Genomic DNA, 24,282 nt, shown 5'->3' with positions numbered 1-24,282 from the left:
AGGTGTTTCTTGTAATTAATAGTAATATCCATCTTTCTTCATGTATTTTTGAGTTTTCATTTAAGAGTTAAATGAAAATGTTTACAACCATCTGATGCCAAAGCAACATCGACTTGTTTCTTGCCCAACTTGGCAGTCACTTGTATAGCTAGTTCAGAAACAACAGTGGTTGCCCTGAGCTAAAAATGAATTCTGGGATGTGATAGCAATAAAAGAAACTGTAGAAGAAATTATGGGGAGAGTTGAAAAGAGTGTATGGCTTAACGTAGCAAGAGATAACATCTCTTGAAGCTAGACAACTAATTTCTATTCCTAGAAGAGATGACTTGAAAGACTTCTTTGCTCTGCCCTGAGGCATCATATTTTTGAGATAGACAACTTGGCATCATCACGTCATAAGAAAAGGCAGTGATTGTCATAGTAGTCTTTTGGGTGGTTCTCTTAAATGCATACATCAGTATTTCAGAGCTGCTAAATAGTTTTGTGTTTAATATAAGTATAGGGAACTGTTTACAATATGCTCTTAATAGTAATTTCAGTCTGCTTTTCTAAAATCTTATCTTCCCTGTGCACCTCCACCATTAGGTAAAGTTGCAGTAATGAAGACCAGTCTTGGCAGTTAACAAGAGTACTGCTGTGGGGGAAGCATCAGGGTTTGAACTGCACTCATGTCTTCATGTGTTCAAAATGGATGTTACTGTTCAGATTGTTAATGTCGAGCCTGCCCTTGACTAGTGCAGGTATGCCCTGAAAATGAAATTCATCTTTTCAACTTACGTAGATATGAAATGGAGAAAGGTAAGCTGTTATTTCTCCATCTTAGTTTGATATGCAGTGTATTTTTTATGTTCCTACAGTGATTTCTTACTTGCATTTTCTGTTTATATATGTACATGTGCCTCATACGTACATGTGCCGTGACTGGCACACACAGCACACATACTCTTGCTCCTTTTTGTGTTCTACACAAAGTTTTTTAAAAGCAGATAATGTACTGTTCGTGGTGTTGTGGTTTGGGTTGGTTTTGTGGTTTTATTTGGTTTGGGTTTTGTTTTTTTTTTTTAACAAGAAGTAGATTTTTTTTTTTGCTCTGAGTTTGAGCAACCAACTTTAATTTCCCTTTTGGTTTTGCTGGTTATCCAAGCTGGGATGTTAATGTTTCCTTTTAGATTGTGTGTACTGTTTAAAAAAAAAAGTTTGAGGCTAGATTTAAGATTAAGACAGAATCTTTCAGTGAGTGATGGATTTATTAAGTTTATGCATTTTTCCTGGAAGAGTCCCATGTGCCAGGAAAATGGGAGAACTGCACATCCTTTTCCCTTAAACTGGAAGGACAAGCTGTGAAGTCTTTTGCATACTTTTCAGGTAAATCAGTGAAACTAGCTGCAAACCCAGGTTCAGGGAACTTTTCTGAGCAAACTCACTGCAGGAAGAAGTTCTGGTTCAAGATTTAAGTATGGCTTTGTATCATTTTCAGAGTCTTTTTGGAAAATGAGTTCCATGTTCCCTCAATTGTTGGTTTCACTTAGCTTCAGATGAGCTCTTAAGTAAGCAGGCATTCCATGTAAAATGTACTGGAGCATGTAACTCCCAGTTTGATTTTTAAAATTTTTATATCCTTAGTGATTATTAATATTTTTGAAGTATATTTATGGAAAGCTGAATAAATAGCTTATTAGGAAACATTCTGTTTGTACCTTCATGTTTAGCAGAACCCAGTCCAAAACCCCAGGTAGTGGATATTTCAGCGTCAAGAGTTCTGTTAGCTGAGTTTTGGTAGTGGCTGGTTAAGCAGAATAAACACTGAAGCCTTACCTAGTAGAGTTTCTTGAAGTGTTTTAATTCAGCCAGAAAATAATATTTTTTATTTTTGTTGGTGTTTTTTTCCAGAAAGAGTCCTCCTTAATCCTGACAATAAAGGTCATGATGCAAAAAGATTGCTGAAGTAGTCATGTCTTATCTTCAGAAAGTCTGATTCTTAAGTCATTACTGTTTTTTGTCAAATGAACCTCATTAAATTATCAAGACTGCCATAACGCCAGAAAAGATCGGTTCTTTACTTACCCAGTGAGTCAGCTCAATATGTGAATGTTACTTAGGGGCTTTTGACTAGTACAGTAATGCCATTACAGAAGAAAAATTGCTATTAAATGTTAAGGATGCTGCTAATCTATGCTTTATACAGGATTTGGAAGTTCTTCCGCATGCACAAAGTATAACAAGATAAACAGCTTATTTGCAATGGGAAGATTCAAAGTGAGAACAACACTTGCCTTGCTTCGAGGATGTCCAAACATGATTCTGAGTTTACCAGTTTGGCTCCAGAATACACCTTTCTAAGAGTTATACTTCTAAAATACTGATGTGTTTGTATTGTGTTCATGAGTGTATTGTTTGTAGTAGGTATTGTCTTCCAGTGTTTTGATAGTGGTTTTTTGCTATCAGGAGTCACTTGTTTATTTATTTGTTTATTTATTGGAATTTCAAGTTTGTTTTCAGTAAAATGACAACTAGCAGATAATGACTTTGTATCCTTACAAATGGGTATTTTCAGGCTCTCAAAACAATTGCAAAAAGGGTGTTTCCCAAGATTGTTTATCTGTGGCCCCCATATGTGCAATACTTGCTACTCTTTTTGCTATCTTATGTTTTTTTTGTGCAGTATGACTGATTCTGTTCATATTTGCCAGGATAGGTATGTTTCAGAATAGTACCTTCTTTTGTGTGTAGTGCTGACCAGCCTATCTAAATTGAATATATAGCTGCAAATTCTTAGGTATAGTGCTTACAGTGAGAAGGATTTTTATGTTACTTAATCTTTGGTAAGCTGAAGAAAAAAACTTTTCCCTGCTTCCCCCTACCCCCAAGAGTATTTCAGCAGCGGTGGTTTTGTGGGTTTTGCATTCAGGCATCTAGAAAGAGGTAAATACACAGCTTTGTTACCAGGATTGCTATCATTCTAACAATATTTGTGTGATAATTTGTCTATTGGTATGCACCTTTCTGTTAGAGTTCTGTGTACGTAGCTGTTCCACATGTTGAATAGCTTAGATGTCTTGAGATTATCAGCTAGCAGTTAGGGGTTATATGCTTTTTCAAGGGAGTGGTTCAAGCATTCACACCAGTAAAATTGGAACAATGTCTTTTTAAAAAAGTTTAGGCATTTAGTTATTGCATTCTAAGTTTTGCTTAATGTATTCTAGGTCATGATTTAGCTTACTTTTATTTTCCCACTTAATGATTTATACTATTATTTTAGTGAGAATATTTTAATTTAATAGTGTCAGGATTATGACAGGATCATAAAAGGCTACTGTGTCCTAATAGGATTTTACATTGTCCATCAAAGCATCACACTGAAAAGTCCCCAAACTGAATCCATGTACTGAAATGCTTAGGTTCACATTTGTTGTTCTTGACTTTCAACTGTCTACAAATAAATGAAAAGAAATGTTTTCATTCCCATCTATCTGACACTTTTTTGAGATGGATATGTGCATAAGTTTAAAAAAAAGGGGGTGGGGGGAAGGGGGAAGTAATAACACAGCAAAACAATAACCAAACAAACTCCCCCAAAAGCAAACCAACAACTCTTTGCTTAAAGAGTACTAGGAAGCTTTCATGGCTGAGGTGGGTGTTTGGTTTTTTTTTTTGCATCAATACTATCATTATACCAGCTGTTTCTAAGATGCCCAACTTCATAATTCCATGAATTGTTTGAACTAATAGAGTTGGGGAGAAAAGTAGGTGTTTGTTTCTCCATTCTCTTTGAGCAAGATCATGTTTCCTTCTGTTGTAGGCACAAACTGTTGGCAGTTACTCCTTCAGCATTGCTGGCAGCGGGGTAGGCAGTAATTGGTAATCTGAGAACAGGAGACCAGGAAGCGAACCAAAGTGTGTTGTTTCAGAGTCCTAAGCAGCTGCAGTGGATGCAGATACTGACTGAAAGGCAAAGTCAAAAGTTAAGGAAGGAGGGTGTATTTGTATTACTTTATTACAAAGTTCACTCTCCTGGCAGTTGAAAAGTTGGAGTAATTCAGATGCTGATTTTGAACACTGTGATTTGGTAAAGCTATGGGCTGCTTGAAGTGCTGATCTCTTAGTTACTAGAGAATCCTTAGGAAGAGGAAAGAATACTGAGGAAAAAGATAGGAGAAAACGTAGTACAAACAAAGGAGAAAATACAAACTGAATGCTTTTAACCTTTTTAAAATCCATCTCAAAATACAGTACTAAGAAGACTGATGGCTTCTGAAAATCCAGTTTCAGAAACCTCAGAGTATGCTAAAACTACAATTCTCTGCCTTGATAATGGATGAAGATGCACAAATAGTGCTCTATCTAAGCAAAGTATACTTGGAACTTAAGTCTGTGTTAAGCTCTTGGTAGGTACCAGTATAATGTGTTGTTACTGGTTCTTATTGCTCTTTGTTTTGGGTAGCTACTTTATTGTTAGATGGCGAATCTGTTGTATTCTGTTGTTTAGGAAGGCATGTGCCTGTTCTTCCTATGCATTCAGTTTTCTGTGGTGAAGTGTGCCCAAGTAACAAAATCTGAAGTGAAATGCTTTGCCTTTTTTTTTTAATTTAAATATTTTTATTTAAAAAAACAGCACCCTCTAAGTGTGCTTAGCTAGAATTTAAGGGAGAAGATAATTTGTATTCTTACCTAAATAGCCTAGTAATAACCTAATCTAGAGAGAGATTTCAGTGTTAAATAAGAAAAAATTAACCATTATGCATATGAAGTGCTTAGTCTCTGGTGTAATAGTAAAAAGAATTGATTTTAATTTTTAAAAAATAATTTCTAAAAATATACTTCCCGTTCACAGTATACGATTACTATGTGATGCAGATTTTGAGGGCCAGGAGCACCTCATTTTTTCTTGTGTCTTGTCCTACTTTGTTTTCTTGGTGTGTTTCAGGGATGATGCTGTACTAGGAAAATTTTCAGGTAACTAGTGCATACCTTTTGGCATGACTTCCAGAATAAAAAGACTTTTAAAAAGCTGGGGTATTTTAGATTGTATCTATTGAAATGAGAAGCTCACAGAGTGTATGCATCCAAACTTGAAGTATATGCACAGGGGTATACTTAAGTATGCAAAAAACCCCAATTTATCTCCTTTGTGATAGTCGTATGTTTTAAAAAATACATGCAGTTGTTGGTAGGATAAAAATAAGCATTCATTTTCAAGGATTAATATTTGGAGTATCATGACTTTTATTATGTTTAAAATAAATTTTTTTCTTAATGGCTATTTAAACTGAGAGACATGATATTTGGGGGAAAAAGAAAAAGGTTTTAAAATTACTTTTAAGAGAGTCTTATATAGGTTAAAAACATTAATTCTGCTCTTCTGGCAGATAATTTGAGGTTTTACAATACTGTATCTGATGCTGTAACATCCTGTGAGATACAGCAGTGGAAAAAATAATGCACAAATATGTTTATAGGAAGCAATGTAAGAAACAAGTGGGGGGTTTGTGTGTGGTTGATCTGTTTTGGTGGTTTGTTTGGTTTTTTTTTCCTTAATATGTTAGATGAGTGGGGTTAGTGAGACAACACTTACAACAGCTGTTATTAGAAGGAGATCAGGCAAGTAGAGGGAGAGAATACACAACTTGTTGAAGAGAGTTTATTGGATTTGTGTTTAGCAGATACTTGGATGTTGAAAGCTCTCTGGTGTTTTTTGTTCTCTTACAAGTTTAACTTACCTAAAAATTCAAAGGATTTTTTTTTTCTTCAAAGGGCTTTCTTGCTTGTCTTTGCATTAGGTATTTGTGTCTTTACTGTCTTTCACAGAATGCCTCTTTTGCATGAATTTGGAATAATACTGTATTGTGATACCAAGCAAATAAGGTCTTGAGTTTTATTAGACATTTGACTATGTCATGCTATTTTGTCTTACTGATTTATTTTGTTGTTGTTAAATACTTACAAATTTACTTGTCTTACTCCAGCAAAGCCAGCTCTCTTTTGGCTGCTTGACTTCTTCCCCAGCCCACGTTCCGACTGCTGGAGGTACTCTGCTACTGTTCTGTAAAAAAGGGAAGAAGGCATCCAGTGAAGTTCTTTGTTCAGAGTGCCATGGATGCCACCTTGTACCTCTCATGTATAAGAAGTCATCTTCCCCCGGTCAATCCTTTTGTGCAATCTGTCTCTTTGTAGCCAAATTCAGAGTTGCATTGCCCTAATTAGTATCTTGGCTGTGCTACACTTTTTGGCTTAGCGGAAGGATATCGTGCAGTTGTGCAGGCAGAAAGGGAAAAGGAGCTGCTGCTGCATGCACGTAGTGTGTTCCAGACTGAACAAGAGCATCGTTTGGTCTTCCTGAGCAATTGGCCACTTTGCTGGTGTTGGTCCAAGGTGAATGTTTCAGCTTTCACATGGCTGGGGAGAGCTCTATTAGTCTGGGTACCCAGAAGTTTACTGAGATGTGGTAGACTCATTACTCTTATTTGGTTAACTATGGAGTATTGCCAGCCTCAAGAAATGACTTGCATATCTTAATTTACCTGTGACAAAAGCTGTATACAATGTATTGAAGATCATTTGAGCATGAAGTTTGTTTAATAGTGAAAATAAATTCCACAGTTGTTTAAACATTATTAATGGAGAACTGTTTGAATCAGGAGTGTTAGCTTGAATGACCTAGCTGGTCCCATTTGGTTTAGCATGATGATAGAGGAGCGAGAAATCCAGGTGGAAAGTACTGAAGCCAGGAGAGACTTCATCAGTTTATACCTTGAATTATACCCAGATGCAATAGTTTGCTTACATTGTGAAGGTGTTGACATTATCATTAATCAGGAAGATCAATAATAAGTAACCAACCAAACAAAAAAACCCCAAGAAACCCCCCAGAACAACAAACAAAACAACACACACACAAAAAATACCCACCCATCCACCCACCCAACAAAAACCCCACCACCAACCACAAAACCAAAAATAAACCCTGGAACCTAAAAACCCACCCTTCTACCCCACCAGCACTAGAACTCTGAGTTCAGGTCTCTGTAATTAGTATTGTTTACAAAACCTGTGTTGTGCAATGTCTGAGCACACAACTTGTGTACACTTTTCTGCTAGTCCACTGTAAGTGTACAGTGTGAGCCATTCTTTTAATATGTTACAATTCCTAACTGTAACTATACACTTGCGAGTAGAGCTCATCTGTAAATCAACATCAGAATTTTGAAAACTGAATTTGTTAAATGGAGTTGGTTTAATGCTCTCCTAAAATATGGTTTGAAATGAAAAATGTTTTTCAAAATTACACATTTTGACAGAATGAAATTCAAAGGAGGGTGGGGATAGTCTTAATATTTTACCAGGTGAGTGTTAGTAGCACTTTTGGGATCTAAGCTTTTCATGTTGCAGGCATCATAGCATAAGCAAGTAAATTACAGAATCACAGAATGTTAGGGGTTGGAAGGGACCTTGAATGATCATCTAGTCCCACCCACCCCCTCCCCCTCACCAGAACATGATCACCTATACCAGATCACACAGGAATGCATCCATGTGAGTTTTGAATATCTCCAGAGAGGGAGATGCCACACACCCCTTGGGCAGCCTGTTCCAGTGTTCCATCACCCTCACAGTGAAAAATTTTTTCTTTGTTTCCATGGAACTTCCTATTCCTCAACTTCCACCTGTTGCCCATTCTCCTGTCATTGGGCATCACTGAGCAGAGCCTGACTCCCTCCTCTTGGCACTCACCCTTTACATATTTATAAACATTAATGAGGTCACCCTCAGTCTCCTCTTCACCAAGCTGAAGAGCCCCAGCATCCTCAGTCTCTCTCCTCATAAGGAAGGTGTTCCACTCCCTTGATCATTTTTGTGGTTCTTTTTGAACTGAGGACCCCAGAACTGGACACAATACTCCTGATGCAGCCTCACCAGGGCAGAGTAGAGGGGGAGGAGAATCTCAACCTACTAGCTGCCCATTTCTAATCCACCCTAGAATGGCATCTAGGCCATAAGAGGACATTGCTGGCTCATGGTCAACCTCCCATCCACCAGGACCCTCAGGTCCTTTTCCCCTTCACTGCTCTTCAACAGGTCAGTCCCCAACCTATACTGATCCATGAGGTTCTTTGCCAGACTCTACACTTGTCCTCAGTTTCTCCCTGCCCAGCTCTCCAGCCTAAGTCTCATGAATGGCAGCCACAACCTTCTGGTGTGTCAGCCACTACACTGTGTCATCAGCAAACTTGGTGACAGAGCTCTCTGTGGCCTCATCCAGGTCGTCGATGAATGTTTTAAATAGTACTGCTCCCAGTACTGACCCCTGAGGAACTTTATTAGATACAGATCTCCAACTAGATTCTGTCCCATTGACCACAACTGACTTTCCTTCAACCAGTTCCCAATCCACCTCACTACCTGATCATCCAGACCACACTTCCTCAGTTTAGCTGTGAGGATACTGTGGGTGACAGTGTGAAATGCTTTACTGAAATCAAGATAAACCACATCCACTGCTCTACCATCATCTGTCCACCTGGTTATGTCCTCATAAAAGGCTTTCAGATTGGTCAAACATGACTTCCCCTTGGTAAAAACATGTTGACAGTTCCTAATGACCCCTCTTGTCCTTGATACACCTAGGGAGAGCACCAAGGATAAGTTGCTCCATTACCTTCCAGGGATGGAGGTGAGGCTGACTGGTCTATAGTTACCTGTGTCTTCCTTCTTACCCTTTTTGAAGATCACAGTGACATTCGCCTTCCTCCAGTCCCTAGGCACCTCTCCTGTCTGCCAGGACTTAACCAGAGACGGTAGAGAGTGTTCTGGCAATGACCTCTGCCCGCTCCCTCAGCACCCACAGGTGCATGCCATCAGGACCCATGGATTTATGGATGTCCAGATTGCCTAACTGTTCCTTAGTCCAGTCCTCATCAACCAAGGAAAATTCTTAGTTTGTCATGTCTTCCTCTGGGGCCTCAGGGATCTGGGGCTCCTCAGGACGTTCTCCAGCAGTATAGATGGAGACGAAGAAGGTATTTATTAACTCTGCCTTCTTTGTATCCTCTGTCACCAAGGCACCCACCTCATTCAGCAGTGGGCCTGCATTGCTCCTAGTTTTAGTTTTTCCTGCAGTGTATTTGAAGAAGCCCTTTCTGTTGTACTTGACCTCCCTTGCAAGGTTGAATTGCAAGGAGGCCTTAGCTTCCCTAGATGCCTCCCTACATTCTCTGACAACAGTCTTATATGTCTCCCAAGTGGCCAAGCCCCTCCTTCCATGATCAGTAGACTCTCTTCTTCCACTTGAGTTTGCTCAGCAGTTCCCTATTTAACCATGTGGGTCTCCTGGGTCCCTTTCTCGATTTCCTACTGGTTGGAATGCTCTGATCTTGAGCTTGGGCAAAGTGGTCCTTGAATATTAACCAACTTGCTTTATTTATGCATTCAATATGTTTCACATGTTGTGAATTGAAAATTTAGTGTTCTCTGATGAAGTCACATCATTTGCAGCGAAAACCATTGGTGTCCAGAAATCTATGCAACTTTTCAACGTATTGTTCACTACGTGGGAAAAACTGCATTGTATTGCTAAATCATTTAAACTTTTCTTAAATTCAGATGTCTCCTTTGCTGGGTAAAGGTCTGTAAGTCTTCCCTCTGTTTCTGAAGGAGGTGGACTGGCTGTAAGTCTTCAAATAATGCTGTAAAATGTGAGAATTTTCATTACTAATCTCACTGAGTTTAAGCTTTTACTTGTGCATGTGTGTTTATATGCTGTCACAAACGGTTTATATCTAAGAATATTCTTTATTTGTAATTTCAGATATGTGGCTTTATGTATTGCACTTGGGTTTTGTAAATGTTGTAGAAGTGGTGAGTGGCTGTTGAGCGTGTTGCTAAGGAAAGATCTGTGATACCTTATTCTGAAACATTTCAGAATAATGAGAAGTTTTGTGCTGAAAGAACTCTTAGATTAAAAGTCTCTTTTTCTTTAAAAGTTTCTTTTCTCTTTCCTTCTATGAAGCAGTTTGTTTATTTCTGGTGCAAGGTGTCTGTAAAGGGTGTTCCTTTAGTTACAACAAACAGAACCATTTTGTATGTAACCTTGTCTTGCACAAATGACTCAGTCACAAGAGCGTGTAAGCTTATTTTCAAAAGTACAACAAATAAGGACTTGGCATATTTGGTAACTATTTTGTAATCTTTTTAGTTTCATAAGCCTGTCTTGACCCTTTTTAAGACTTGGTCACAGGCTTCTTTTTGTATATGTGGCATACTTTTTCAAAGTTAAGAAATCTCTGAATACTCTCTTTGTCATAATGAAAAAAAACTAAAAATGTAAAGTGTTAGCTTCTATGTAAATTTTTCTTGTAGCTTATGAAACCACATCATCTTAGTTGCCTCTAGATTCACTGTGTAACAGCATGCTTCAGATATAAACGACCTGTACTCTCACAGGCTGTCAATTAGTAGTAAGACAGATTACTACAGGTACAGGATGAATAAGTTAGCTTTCCTGGTTACTGTTCATAGAAAAACATTCAAATGACTGAACCCAAAATTCATAAGAGCAAGCCCATGGCATTGCCAAACAGTTTGACTTACCTTTTCCAGGAACTATATGCATTTATATATTCAATTTAACTGGTGATTTTTTTTAACATGCTTTCCATAACTATAATAGGAAGCTAGTAAAACTCATGATGGCTTTTAGGAATGTTGGCATGATTTAAAATATTTATGTTTCTATCCAATATTTTTTAGAAATATTTTAATCTTATTCCAAGCTTTTGTACCTTTGATGAACCAAAATACTGTCCAAAGTCCATATGATGCTGAAATTCTCAAGTTTGACAAAATGAGGCTGGGTAATTTCCTGGGAAAAGGAGATCTCTGAAAGATCTTTTGTCAGTAACAGAAATGAAATCTGCAGAATTGGTGCTGGAACCAGTTTGTTCCATCTGTACACCATGTGTTCATTTGCCTTTCCTATCAAAAACTATTAAGACTTTTTTCCTTTCTCCCACCCCAGGGAGGCAATAATGCGGGGCATACAGTTGTTGTGGATTCTGTGGAGTATGACTTTCATCTTCTGCCAAGTGGGATCATCAATCCAAAAGTCACTGCATTCATTGGTAAGTGGGGCATCTAAAAAACAGATAATCCTGTGATTACAGATCTCTGACATAGTAAAATAACAAAATACATCTAAGGACATACAGGATCACAGTTTTTCTTCCACAAGTTCTCCTAAGGCCTGAAATAGTCTACTGTCTTCTTAGTATTTATTGTCTGAACTCAGTTGCAAAGTTTGGATTTCAGAAGTTTATTTTACTGTCTTGGAAATTTAATCCTTGTTTTATCTGTCCTATCAATGCAAACAGCTAGCTGCCTAGCGTATCTTCATTCTCTTATTTTCCTCTATCAACTATATATCTCAGGAGAGTATATTAGAAGGTTTAGGGCTGTGACAGCTCTATTGGATGTCAGGATAAATTATGTTTGTTTCCTGAAAGGGGGCTTAGCTTGTTCTGTCTGTCTCTACAGGCCTACTTATCCCCTCCTTCTATTGGAATCCTGTTTCCAATCCTACATGGGTTTTTATGTTTTGTTTATTTGCTTCTTTTTTTTTTTTTTCATTTGTTTTGTTTGTTTGTTTTGGTCTTGGTTGGTTGTGGTATCTTTTGGGTTTTTTTCCTCTCTCTCTTTCAACCTTTGGATAGCTTGTATGACCAACCTACTTAATGCTGTGTAGCCCTTAAAATCTTCTAAAAATGAGAATAAGTATAAAACATGTCTACACAGCATTGTAACTATGCTTGTGCGCTGTTTCACAAATCAGGTGAGCCTGGGTCACTAAAAGGCTATGGCCTATCAATATTTCCATTCTGCTTTATTGATACCCAAAACTCCTGTTCCTTACACGGTATACTTATCCAATCATGACTGCGTTGCTCTTGAGTCCAGCTTGTAGTGACTGTGTATTCAACAGTCAACATAAACTCTTTACTTGATGAGAATTGGTTAATAGCCTCTTTTCAGCTATTATGTTCTGACTTGGTAGTTGAATAGTTGTGGATCAACTTCCCCTGCATAAATTTCTACAGAAACTGAGCCAGTGGGCATGGAAGTAGATTCCCTCTGCTGAAGGTGAGGCTGGGATATTAACCTGATTCTAGTTTTGAGGGCTATGGCAGATGATGCTACTTCTGTTCTCTTTTGATGTGTTACTGTATTATGTTTCTTTAAACTGTTATTGATTGAAAACAGTAAAAAAGGATGGCTGTTTGATGGATTTAATATTGGGTAGGAAAGACACCATCCTTTAAAAATACAGTATGCAGGAGAGAGATTTTTACAGATCCTCTTGTCTGTATCTGCTGTCTCTTGTCTGCTCTGAAGTTTACTGTTCTAACTTCTTTTCTGGGTCTTGTGTTTGAAATACCTTGTGTTTAAAAAAAAAAGTTATCTGGCTTAAGATTCTGCCCAAAGTGGTTACAGGTTCATAGAATAGGCCAAGGACAAAATAATTAGAGTGTTATAATAAATTACTACTATTGATTAGGACCATGCCATGAAGGTTATAGTGAAGAAGTTTTAAATACTTTGTATTTTAGTGTTTAGAATGTTTTTAACTATGTGTTGTTAGGTAATAGGTAAATAGTTTCAAATGATAGGTCCCTTCATTCTTTTGCTAGATGTCATCATACTGATAGCTGTGGATCTACTGAGTTTTGTATGACCTTAAGATGATCCAATTTTATTACATGGAAATACTCCTTCTTAGGCACTCGGTGATACTGATTAATTGTACAACCTAATAGTCTTTTTTCTGAGCAGTACTGCAGCTGTAGGAAAGCAAGCTTGCTTTTGATGGAGCTGTTTCCTCTGTTATTTTTGCTAGTCTGTTGACAACCCCAGCTCTACCTATAGAGTATTCTGTGTCTGTTTACAGCGGAAGAGCGCCTGAGGGGTTCCTAGTGTTTATAATGATGATAGAAATGTGTGAAGCTTTTAAAAATCAGTAGGGTTATTAAAATGAAGTACAAAGAGGAACATTAATTTTAGAGATGAGGAAGAGGAAGTTACATTCTGGACTGTCCCACGATGCTGTTTACTGTTTGTCCTGATCTAAATTGAAAGTTTGTTGAGTTTATTGAAGAGATTCAAACTCCTACTTCAGGTGTAAATCAGTCTTTTACAGACAAATTCCTAAGAATAAAAATGGAAGTGTCTTGAAAGTTTAAAAAATTAAATATTGTGCATACAAAACATCAGGTGTCTTTGAATTAGAATGTTTTGCCCATGGTCAGTGTAATTGTGTATTTTGTGTCATGATTGTCTTCAGGAAACGGCGTTGTAATTCATTTGCCAGGACTCTTTGAAGAAACTGAAAAAAACTTAAAGAAAGGAACAGGTGAGACAATTTTAAGATACTGGTCTTAAAATAGTTTGTGGGGTTCTCCTCAAAAGATTTAGACAGAGAATGCCTCTGTAGAGGTTACGTACAACATGTTTTTCCAGAGCTCTCTTGGCCTGCTAGTTTCTGACATGAGTCTCACTAGAAGTCCCAAGGCCCTCAGGGGAGTATGGACAGAAGGAATCTCTACAGTTTCAGAAGAGCACATGTTCTAAATGTGAATTATCTGCAGACGTTTTTCTTTGCTTAAAGCACTCAGTTTTTGAATATGTCTGTGTCCATGCTTGGCAGCAGTCTATTATAAGTGAGGTAAATCAGTGGTCTAGATTATTCAAAAACAGTAAGATATTGATTGCTGAAACTGAGGAACTAGTAGAATAGCTAGAATTAATCTGCAGAATACTCTTGACTTTCTCAGCTTTATAGGCTGATGCCAAGTTGTAGTGATTGAAATCTTACTTTTTTGTCCCCTGGAATGTGATTGCTTCATCTTTAAATAGATTACCTGAAGAATAGACATGAAAAATACTTATCCTTTATACATTGGAAGACAAAAATGCTATACAAAACATGATTTGAAGTATTCCATTTTGTTTTTTAAGGTCTGGAAGGCTGGGAAAAAAGACTAATTATTTCTGACAGGGCTCATATTGGTAAGTTCCTGTTTGTGGTTTGATGGTTTTGTTGATTATTTTGTTAATCTTTGTTTTCTCTGAAGTTTCCATGGCAGGAGAAATGAGACAATTCTTAACCATCTCTTTATATAGGTATATAATTTTTTGGGGGTTTAAGTCTCTGTATGTCACTTAGAAAAAAATAATTCGCCACTTAAGACCCTCCCAAGTTTGTATTTTAGAGTCTCATTAATCCAATTCCATAAGCATATCCTAATCAGGAAAGCAGGTTCACTTCCAAGCCAAATATTAGAGTTGCAGAGCAGTTCAGAAAATAATTGGCTGAAGGATTCATTTCCCCTTTTGTTGTAAAAGCAGTGTTGCTTATAGCAACTTTTCTGCTGGGAAATCATGCAGCTGGGTGTGACTTCCAAACTAAAATGAGCTCCCTACCAAGTAAATTGCCACATACTTTAGAAAGGAAACTTTTTGGGAAGGACTCTATAGGGATGGAGAGAATGGCTGCCCTTGTTGCAGGGAGCTCTTCAGTCAAGTGTTGACTCCAGCTTAAGTGTTCCAGGCAGCTCTGCAGTTCAGAGCCTGGGGTAAACCAGAGCCCAAACCACAAACACAGAGTTTCAGAGGCTCTTTCTATATCAGTCTTAGGACATTTTTATTGCATAAATTGATCCCCTAAATTAGATCTTTAGATACTGTAACGTAAAAGTTATGTAACTGCCTGTATTAGGAAATTGTATTACTGCTGCTCTGATAGTTGCCTTCTGAAGATGGATACTTGTTTGTCTTTATCAGATAAAAGCTGGTAACACTGGAAAAAGGTTTTGATTTTGGTTTGGTTTTGTGGGTTTTTTTGGTTGGTTGGGGTTTTTTGTTTGTTTGCTTTTATTTTTCTTTTTAACTGATCTGGAATAGCTTAAGAAGTGAATAAATGTTTTTACTTTGGGGTAACTATTGAGTTACCCCAAAGTACTGGAATACTGAGTACCCCAAAGTATAGTTGAATAACTGTTCCTGAATTACTAAATTCCTTTCTGGAGGACAGAAATCACTGTAGGTGAATTACTTGGAAATTACTAGATTGTTAGAAAAACTGTTTAGCAATGATTAAATTGCAGTTGAAGGGTTTCATAGCTAAACAGGTCGTGAGTAAAAGGAACCAGTTATGGACTGGCGTTTACTGTCATTCTGCTTCAGAATGCTTCTCCTAGAGAAGTTTTGATGGCAATCTGAAGATCTATTTCCATGATAAAATAGGTATCTGATCTGTGATCTGTGAGTGATTAGTCTGCAACGAAAGATCAACCAAAATTAGATTCAAGGGATAATACAATGCTTTAAAATTATTTGGCATATGTGGAAATAAACACAAAGATAAACTGGTAAGGCAAACGAGGTAAACCCACTCTTGTTCTTGAGAGACTAGAGTACTTATTAAATGAGTCTTTCTTGCAAGTTTTCAGCCTTTCCTCTGTAATGTATATATTAGTTGTTTAACTTTTGGCAGGTACCACCTAAGAAAAACAAACTGACTTCTGTTAACCTGCAAAACTCTTGCACCACTGTTTGTATTTGACACGAGTCTTGTCATTTGTCAGATTGTCTTTTTTTATGGTAGACATAATCTTTGTCATTAATAGTATGTAATGCTTTAAAAAATATAATCTGGGTTTCTGAGTATGACTTCTATTTACACAACATGTTGGTGGGAGTTTTTGTAATTCCAAGTGTACTTAAATTGGTGTTGTCATATAAAAATAAAATGTTTGAAGAAATTTTTAGAATGAATGTGAATATTTACATAAGTTCCCACCTTAAATTTCATCAGTATGACATTTTTTACTACAACCTATTCTCCAGGATTTTTTTTTGATGTCGTGTTTTCTTTGTTGTTGATTATATTCTCTTGGGCCACTAGAAAGCTGAAATGGCTTAGTTATTTTGTAGGAAATCTGTACACAGTGTGCAAGTATTACAGAAAAATAAACACTTAAAAAATCTCTGAAAAACCTCAGAGCTCCTCCCTGTTAAAAATGTAACTTGTGAAAGAGGAGAAAAAACTCTTACCATTTAGATTCTTTTTCTTCAGTGTGTGTATTTTTCCCCACACTGATAACCAGGGCTAGAAGAAATCATTACTGATACAGTAATTAGTTTCACACAAATATCTACTTATTTTTCATAGTATTTGATTTCCACCAAGCTGCTGATGGCATCCAAGAACAACAGAGGCAAGAACAAGCAGGAAAGAAGTATGTACTTTTATTTTGTCATATGTTGGATGACTTAGTACAAATATGATTTATAATACATTGGTTCTCTGTTATTGCTTGCCATTGAGGTTTTAAAAAATATTGATTATCCATGTAACTCTTAAATGTGGCGTATGTAACAATCATTTCTTACACTTCTGTCTTCCAGTGGCTAGCAAAAGATTATATTCTTAATGAAAGGATTGTATCTTTGTATTTTGCCTTATGAAGAAGTTCCTAGTTCTTAATTTGCTTTATAAAAAGGGTTCCTGCTCCCTAATGTTTTGTTTACTGGAGGTATTTGGTTCAGTAAAAATACCTTTGTTTTTGAGGATTAAGAACCCCTTTGTCATTCCCAGATAACTAAAAGGTCTGATAGGACTAATTTTCTATCTCACGATGCTTCATTGTCAGAAGTGAATGTAAGTCATACAATCATGCAAAGGTAGGGGTTGAAAGGACTGCTGGAGATTGAGTCCAACCTCCCTGCCAAAGCAGGATCACCTCAGGCAGGCCACAAAGGAACATGCCCAGGTGGGTTTTGGAAGTCTCCAGAGAGGGAGGCTCCACAACCTCTCTGGGCAGCCTGTTCCAGTGTCCCATTACCCCCAGAGTAAAAAAACTTTTTCTCATCTTGAGGTGGAACTTCTGTGTTCCAGTTGGTGTCCATTGCTGCTCATCCTATCAGGGCACCACTGAAAAGATGCTGGCCACCTTCTTGACACCCTCCCTTCTGATATTAGTAGACATTAGTGAGATCCTCTCTCGTCTTCTCCAGACTAAACAGCCCCAGGTCTTTCAGCCTTTCCTCTTAAGACAGATGTTCCAGTCCCTTACTCATCCTTGTACTCTGTTGGACTTTCTCCAGTAGTTTCCTGTCCCTCTTGAACTGGGGAGCCCAGAATTGGACACAGTACTCCGATGTAATCTCACTAGGGCAAAGGGGGAGGAGAGCCTCCTTTGATCTGCCAGCCAGACTCTTATTAGTGCACCCTAGGATGCCATTGGCCTTCTTGGCCATGAGGGTACATTGCTGTCCCATGGATAACTTTTTGTCCAGCAGGACTCTCAGGTCCTTTGCCATGGAGCTGCTTTCCAGCAGGTCAGTCCCTAATGTGTACTGGTGCATGGTGTTATTCCTCCCCACAGGGCTCTGCACATAACCTTGTTGAGCTTCATTAGGTTCCTCTTTGCCCAGCTCTCCAGTCTGTCCAGATCTTGCATAGCTTTCTGGTGTGTCATCCAGTCTTCCTAGTTCTGTATCATCAGCAAACTTGCTGAGGATACACTCTTATTTCTTCATCCAGGTCATTGATGAAGATGTTGAACAAAACTGGACCCAGTGCTGACCCCTAGGGAACACCACTAGCTACAGGTCTCCAACTGGACTCTATGCTGTTGGTCCTGATGCTCTGAGCTCTATCATTTAGTCAGTTCTTGATCCATCTCACTGTCCACTACTCTAACCCACACTTCCTGAGCTTATTTATGTGGATGTTTGTTGAGGCCCAGTCGTCCCCTTACCAACCCTGGTCAGCAGGGGGTGAGGGGGTAGCCGTGCCAAGGTTCATCTGCTTCCCTTGGAGTAAACGAAGAAGAAACAACACCAAGCAGCTAATGAACTGGGTTTGTTAGATTGAACCAGAGCAGAGGGAAATTGTGAGGAAAAAGCAGTGGGAAAAATACGTATTGAGTAGGATGGGTATCCATTTCCTTGGCTGGAGAATCATGGCATTGTCACAGGAGCAGTTCCAAGTTTCTTGGTGGCGGGAGAGCAGGGCCATGTCTCGTGGAATTCTCTAGGCCACAGGCAGTGCGAAGCAAGGCTGTGCCAAGTGCCTTGTCTCTGGGACCCCGGCAGCGAGGGGGTGAGCCAAATGGTGCAGGGCCAAGCGGAGCGGCAGGGACACAGGGCTGTGGCACCTGGCTGCTGCCACTTGCCTGCTGCCGCTTGCCTCTTCCAGCTTGCCGCCGTCGATTCTCTAACTGCTTCCTCCTGGACTACAAGGGGGACTGGTACTGCTCCCTGACCTCATCTACAAGTTCAGGAGGCCAGTTATCCTGAAGCCCTTCTGTCTTACTGTTTAAAATTGAGGCGAAGAAGGTATTAAGTACCTCTGCGTTTTCCTCATTTTTAGTTAAAATATTCCCCTCCAACTCCAATAAACGTTGGAGGTTCTTCTTGCCCCTCTTTCTACCATTAATATATTTATAAAAATGCTTTTTATTGTCCTTCACAGAAGTGGCCAGTTTGAGTTCTAACAGAGCTTTTGCCTCTTTAAATTTTCTCCTACATAATCTAACAACATCCCTAAACGTATCTTGAGTTACTTCCTGCCCTTTCCAAAGGCGATACACCCTCTTTATTTCCCTTAGTTCCTTCAAAAGATGCTTGCCCGTCCAGGCCAGTTGTCTTCCCCGTCGGCTCATCTTTCGGCACCAACCCCCACCTGCCTACAACCTCCCTTCAGGCAGTCATAGAATGCAATAAGGTCTCCCCTGAGCCTCCTCTTCTCCAGGCTAAACAACCCCAGCTCCCTCAACCTCTCCTCACAGGGCTTGTGCTCCAGATCCCTCACCAGCCTCGTTGCCCTTCTCTGGACACGTTCAAGCAACTCAACATCTTTCTTGAACTGAGAGGCCCAGAACTGGACACAATACTCAAGGTGTGGTCTAACCAGTGCTGAGTGCAGGGGCAGAATGACTTCCCTGCTCCTGCTGGCCACACTATTCCTGATAAAGGCCAGGATGCCGTTGGCCTTCTTGGCCACCTGGGCACACTGCTGGCTCATGTTCAGCCTACCATCAACCAGTCACCCCAGGTCCCTTTCTGCCTGGCTGCTCTCCAGCCACTCTGTCCCCAGCCTGTAGCACTGCATGGGGTTGTTGTGGCCAATGTGTAGAACCTGGCACTTAGATGTGTTAAATCTCATGCTGCTGGACTCTGCCCACCCATCCAGCCTGTCAAGGTCCTTCTGCAGAGCCCTCCTACCCTCTAGCAGATCAACACATGCTCCCAACTTGGTGTCATCTGCAAACTTACTGATGATGGAAACAATCACCTTGTCTAGAGCGTCAGTAAAGATGATCAGGATTGGGCCCAGCACTGATCCCTGAGGGACACCACTAGTGACTGGCTGCCAGCTGGAAGTGGCACCATTCACCACCACTCTCTGGGCTTGGCCCTCCAGGCAGTTCTTAACCCAGTGTGGAGTGTTCCTGTCCCAAGCCACAGGCTGACAGCTTGGCCAGCAGTTTGCTATGGGGGATGGTGTCAAAGGCCTTGCTGAAGTCCAGGTAGACTACATCCACAGCCTTCCCCACATCCACCAGACAGGTCACCTGGTCATAGAAGGAGATCAGGTTGGTCAGGCAGGACCTGCCCCTCCTAAATTTGTGTTGGCTAGGCCTGATCCCTTGACCATCCTGTAGGTGCTGTGTGATTGCACTCAAGATGACCTGCTCCATAGTCTTGCCTGGCACTGAGATCAGGCTGACAAGGTGCATTGCTGGGCCTTGTATTAACTAATAAAGAAGGACTGGCTGGGGACATTAAGGTTTGGAACAGCTGTGGTGACAGTGATTGTGACATGGTGGAGTTTAGTATTATACAGTGTAGAAGCAGGGCAGTAAGTAGACTTCACAGGGCTGATTTTGTACTCTTCAAAGATCTATTTGCAGGAATCCCATGGGCTAAGACTCTGGAGGGTAAAGGAGCCCAAGAAAGTTAGTCAATTTTCAAGTGCTGCTTCCTCCAAGCCCAAGATAGGTGTGTTCCCTTGAGTAAAAATTGGGTAGATATGCTAGAAGACCTGCATGGATGAGCAAGGACCTACTGAAGGAAATCTCATGGAAGAAAGAAACTTGCAGTTCATGGCAAAAGGGACTTCTCATTTGGGAAAACTATAGAGAAGTTGTCAGGGCATGTAGGAAGGCAACAAGGAAGGCCAAAGCCCTCTTAGAACTAAAACTGCCAAAGGAAGTTGAAGAGAACAAGAAGGGCTTCTTCAAATATATCAGTCGTAAAAGAAAGAATAGGGAAACTGTGGGCCCACTGCTGAATGAGGTGGCAGCCCTGATGACTGAGGATGCAGAGAAAACAGTTGCTAAATACCTTCTTTGTTTCAGTCTTGACTCCTAAGACCAGCCCCTGTGAACTCCAGACCCTGGATGAAGGACAGAAAGCCTGGAGGAGGGAAGACTCACCACTAGTTAGTGAAGACTGGGTTAAGGATCAGTTACACAAATTGAATATACACAAGTCCATGGGCCCTGATGAGATGCACCCAAGAGTGTTGAGAGAGTTGGCTCATGTTGTCACTCTACCACTCTCCATCATTTTTGCAAAATTGTGGCAAACAGAGAGGTGTCTGAGGACTTGAAGAAAGCCAATGTCACTCCAGTCTTCAGAAGGGGCAAGAAAAGAGATTCCAGGAAACTATAGACCAGTCAGTGGTCCCTCCATCCCTGGAAAAACTGGAGTGGCTCATTCTAGGCACATGTGTCCTGGTTTAGAGTTTAGAGATCCTCGATTGCCCCAAGAGGGACAAAAGAATGATGCTCACACAAATGGATTGGATAGTGATAGAAAGTTAAAATGGAAAAGCAATTGGTATTTTACAGAAACTACAAAGCATAGTGAAAAAGATAACCCAAGGCATAGAGAGTCCCTTACACCACACCCAAAAGTCCCAAGCTTCCCTTCTCCCCACCTGAGGGTGCACCCAAAAGCGCCAGGGCTCTTTCCCTCACCTCCCCCCTGCTAGGCTAGTCTCAGGCTGGCTGGGTCTGAGACTGCCCCCACCTTCTTATGCAGGCATTAGGGCTAAGCAAAGCCTAAGAGGCCTGAGGGCCTGAGATACTCCCCCATTGTTCACCCAATAGGGAAGCATCTCCCATGGGACCAGAGAGGGAAGAAAGAGAATGACTTTGCAGACAGATTTATAGGGTGCAGGATTTATGGGTAGAAATACATTATTTCCTGTGTCCACCTACTGGGTAAACACTGGAGATGTGACCAGGAGGCACCCAGCCGCACCTGCCAACATGGAAGAGAATAAGGTTATCAGGAGTAGTCAGCATGGTTTTACCAAAAGGAAGTCATGCTTGGCTAATCTGATAGCATTCTATGATGTTGTAACTGAATGGGTAGGTGCAGGGAGACCAGTGGATGTAGTCTACCTTGACCTTAGTAAGGCTTTTTTGACACTGTCTCTCATAACGTCCTTGTGAGTAAGCTCAGGAATTGTGGGATAGGAGAACAGATAGTGAGATGGATTAGAAACTGGTTACAAAATAGAGTGCAAAGAGTGGTGGTCAATGGTGCCAAGTCCAGCTGAAGAGATGGTGACTAGTGGAGTCCCTCAGGGATCAGTGCTGGGTCCAGTCCTGTTCAACGTCTTCATCAACGACATTGATGAGGGGACTGAGTGTCTGCTCAGCAAGTTTGTTGATGATACCAAACTGGGAGGCTTGGCTGATACAGCTGAATGCTGTGCAGCCGTTCATCAAGACTTGGACAGACTGGAGAGCTGGACAAAGAGGAACCTAATGAGGTTCAACAAGGATAAGTGCAGAATCCTGCACCTGGGAAGAAATAATAAACTGCACCAGTATAGGTTAGGAGGTGATCTGCTGGAGAGTAACCCCAGGGAGAAGGACCTGGGAGTCGTGGTGGACAAGTTATCCATGGGACAGCAATATGCCCTTGTGACCAAGAAGGCCAGTGGTATCCTGGGGTGCATTCAGAAGAGTGTGTCCAGCAGATCAAGGAAGGTTCTCTTCCCCATCTACTCTGCCCTAGTGAGACCACATCTGAAGTATTGTGTCCAATTCTGGCCTCCCCAGTCCAAGAGGGACAGGGATCTACTTGAGAGAGTCCAATAGACTACAAGGATGATTAAGGGACCGGAGCATGTGCCTTATGAGGGAAGGGCTGAGAGACCTGGGGCTTTTTAGTCTGGAGAAGACTGAGAGGGGATCTAATAAATGTATATAAATATATTAGGGCTGAGTGTCAGGAAGGAGGGGACAGGCTCTTCTTGCTTGTGCCCTGTGAAAGGACAAGGGGCAGTGGATGTAAACTACAGCTCAGGAAGTTCCACCTCAGTGTGAGGAAGAACTTCTTTACTGTAAGGGTCGCAGAGCACTGGAACAGGCTCCCTAGAAAGGTTGTGGAGTCTCCTTCTCTGGAGATTTTCAAGACCAATCTGGATGCGTTCCTGTGCAATCTATGGTCCTGCTCTGACAGGGAAGTTGGACTTGAAGATCTCCAGAGGTCCCTTCCAACCCCTAACATCCTGTAAGGTATCTTCCATGCCAATAACCTTGAAGAGAGTGTCTGATTTGGGCATATCTTGCTTCATGCAGCTTGATACTGAGTGATGCTTTGTCCATTATTCTTACAGTGGGTCATTTTCACACTTGGCTGTGCTGTACCAACTGTCTCATTACCTGTTATTTTAGGAATTAAAAAGTAAACAACAAGAGCATACATACATGCATTTTATGTGTGTGTGTTTGTCAATAAGTCACTCTGCTGTTCGTTGAAAGGAACCCCTTTATTAGTTAGTGTTACAGATGAGAGGGAAAGCCCAATGAAGAAATAGTCAATTTTCTCAAATTAATCTGTTTTAAAGCAACATAGTAAAACAAAGTTACATTAAAATCTGAAAAACTCAGGTCTCTCAAAAACACTGTATTTCTTCTTTCAATGGAGTTATTGAACTTCTGCAACAATAAAACTGTTCTCAGGCTTGTTAAAAGCACTTACAGATTGAAAGCACTAAGTTATCTGTTTCCTCCTAAATTGTAAGTGATACTGCTACAGGTTGGCTAAGAACAGGCTATCATAAACTGGTTATCAAAAGACCATCTCATGTTTTTTGAGGGTGGGGAACTGAAATAGCCTGCTAATAAATCTAACTGTAGATTTGACTGCACAGCATATTTGGTACTAAAATTCTTTTGTGTATAACACTTCAAAATTGATCATTGTAAATAGTAAGTTTTTTGCCCTTTTTTTTTTTTTTTTTTTACTGAATGCTTGTATCTGTTCAAATGTAGCTCAAAAAGTCAGGAGGAAGGCTCACATAGCTTTCCTTGCAGAAAGGTTGTAGAAAAGGTAAATTATGCAGTATGTTGTACTTAAACAATTACTTTCATTTCTGTAAATACAATTATCTGACAGCTTGTGTATGAATTAGCATATCTTAATGAGACAAAATAAATGGAAACTACCTTCTCCTTAAAAAAAAAATCATAGTGGAGGGTATGAATTGGAACAGAGGCTAGAGTCAGTTATTTAAGCCACAATGTCCTGGTGTAGTTAAATAACTGTGATGCAAAGTTGATTAGAACATCTTTCTTTTTGAACTGGAAGCACATGTATTGCTCCCTGAGCTTCATCAGTATTGAGTCTAGTTGGAAGAATTTTGTTTTTATTAAGAGTATTGTTTTGAATCTATTCCAAACTACTAATGACCAAGTTAAAATTAAATATGTATTGATTCTGAACTGTATTTCAGTTCACTCATTTCAGTTTGATACTCTTCAACATAATGACCTATATCTTCTACTTAAAAAGGAATTCCTCTTGAACTGAGTTATGGTATGGGACCTTCAAGGTAGTCTGAAGAAGTCTTGGGTCACTCTGCATATGCAGAATTTGTAATTGAAGACAATAAGTCTCTATGTGTCTGGGGGAAAAAAATGAAAACAATGAAATTTAAACATAAGTGCACAGCTATGCTCAGTACTCTTTCCTGTTTTTCTGGCTCCAACTGATGTGTTTAGAATTAAATGAAATATTTCTTGCATAGAAACTTGAAATCCATTCTGTTCATGCTGTTGCTTCATGGAGGATTTTCTGTAGGTCCTCAGGACAGTTTTTTGGGAAAATTTTTAGTTTCAGTTCAAAGTGCTTGAGAGTGTTGTCAACATTCAGTTCCATTGGTAGAAAAGTTGGGAATTGGGTACAAACAAATATGTACAAGTTCAC

At 39.9% G+C, this 24,282-nt stretch overlaps 1 protein-coding gene across 1 annotated transcript in view; it reads left to right on the top strand.

Annotated features, from left to right (window-relative positions):
- The window catches only part of ADSS2 (adenylosuccinate synthase 2), a 46,962-nt gene that overhangs the window by 4,967 nt on the left and 17,713 nt on the right, over nt 1-24,282 (top strand). Inside the window, exons 2-5 of the mRNA XM_054392485.1 lie at nt 11,012-11,114; nt 13,328-13,396; nt 14,002-14,052; nt 16,217-16,283. Coding sequence (XP_054248460.1) covers nt 11,012-11,114; nt 13,328-13,396; nt 14,002-14,052; nt 16,217-16,283 — 290 coding nt within the window. The remainder of the gene's footprint in view (nt 1-11,011; nt 11,115-13,327; nt 13,397-14,001; nt 14,053-16,216; nt 16,284-24,282) is intronic.

This window comes from Indicator indicator, chromosome 2 (genome assembly GCF_027791375.1).
Source record: "Indicator indicator isolate 239-I01 chromosome 2, UM_Iind_1.1, whole genome shotgun sequence".
NCBI classification, from domain to species: domain Eukaryota; kingdom Metazoa; phylum Chordata; class Aves; order Piciformes; family Indicatoridae; genus Indicator; species Indicator indicator.
This window is presented reverse-complemented; position numbering and strand designations above follow the sequence as displayed.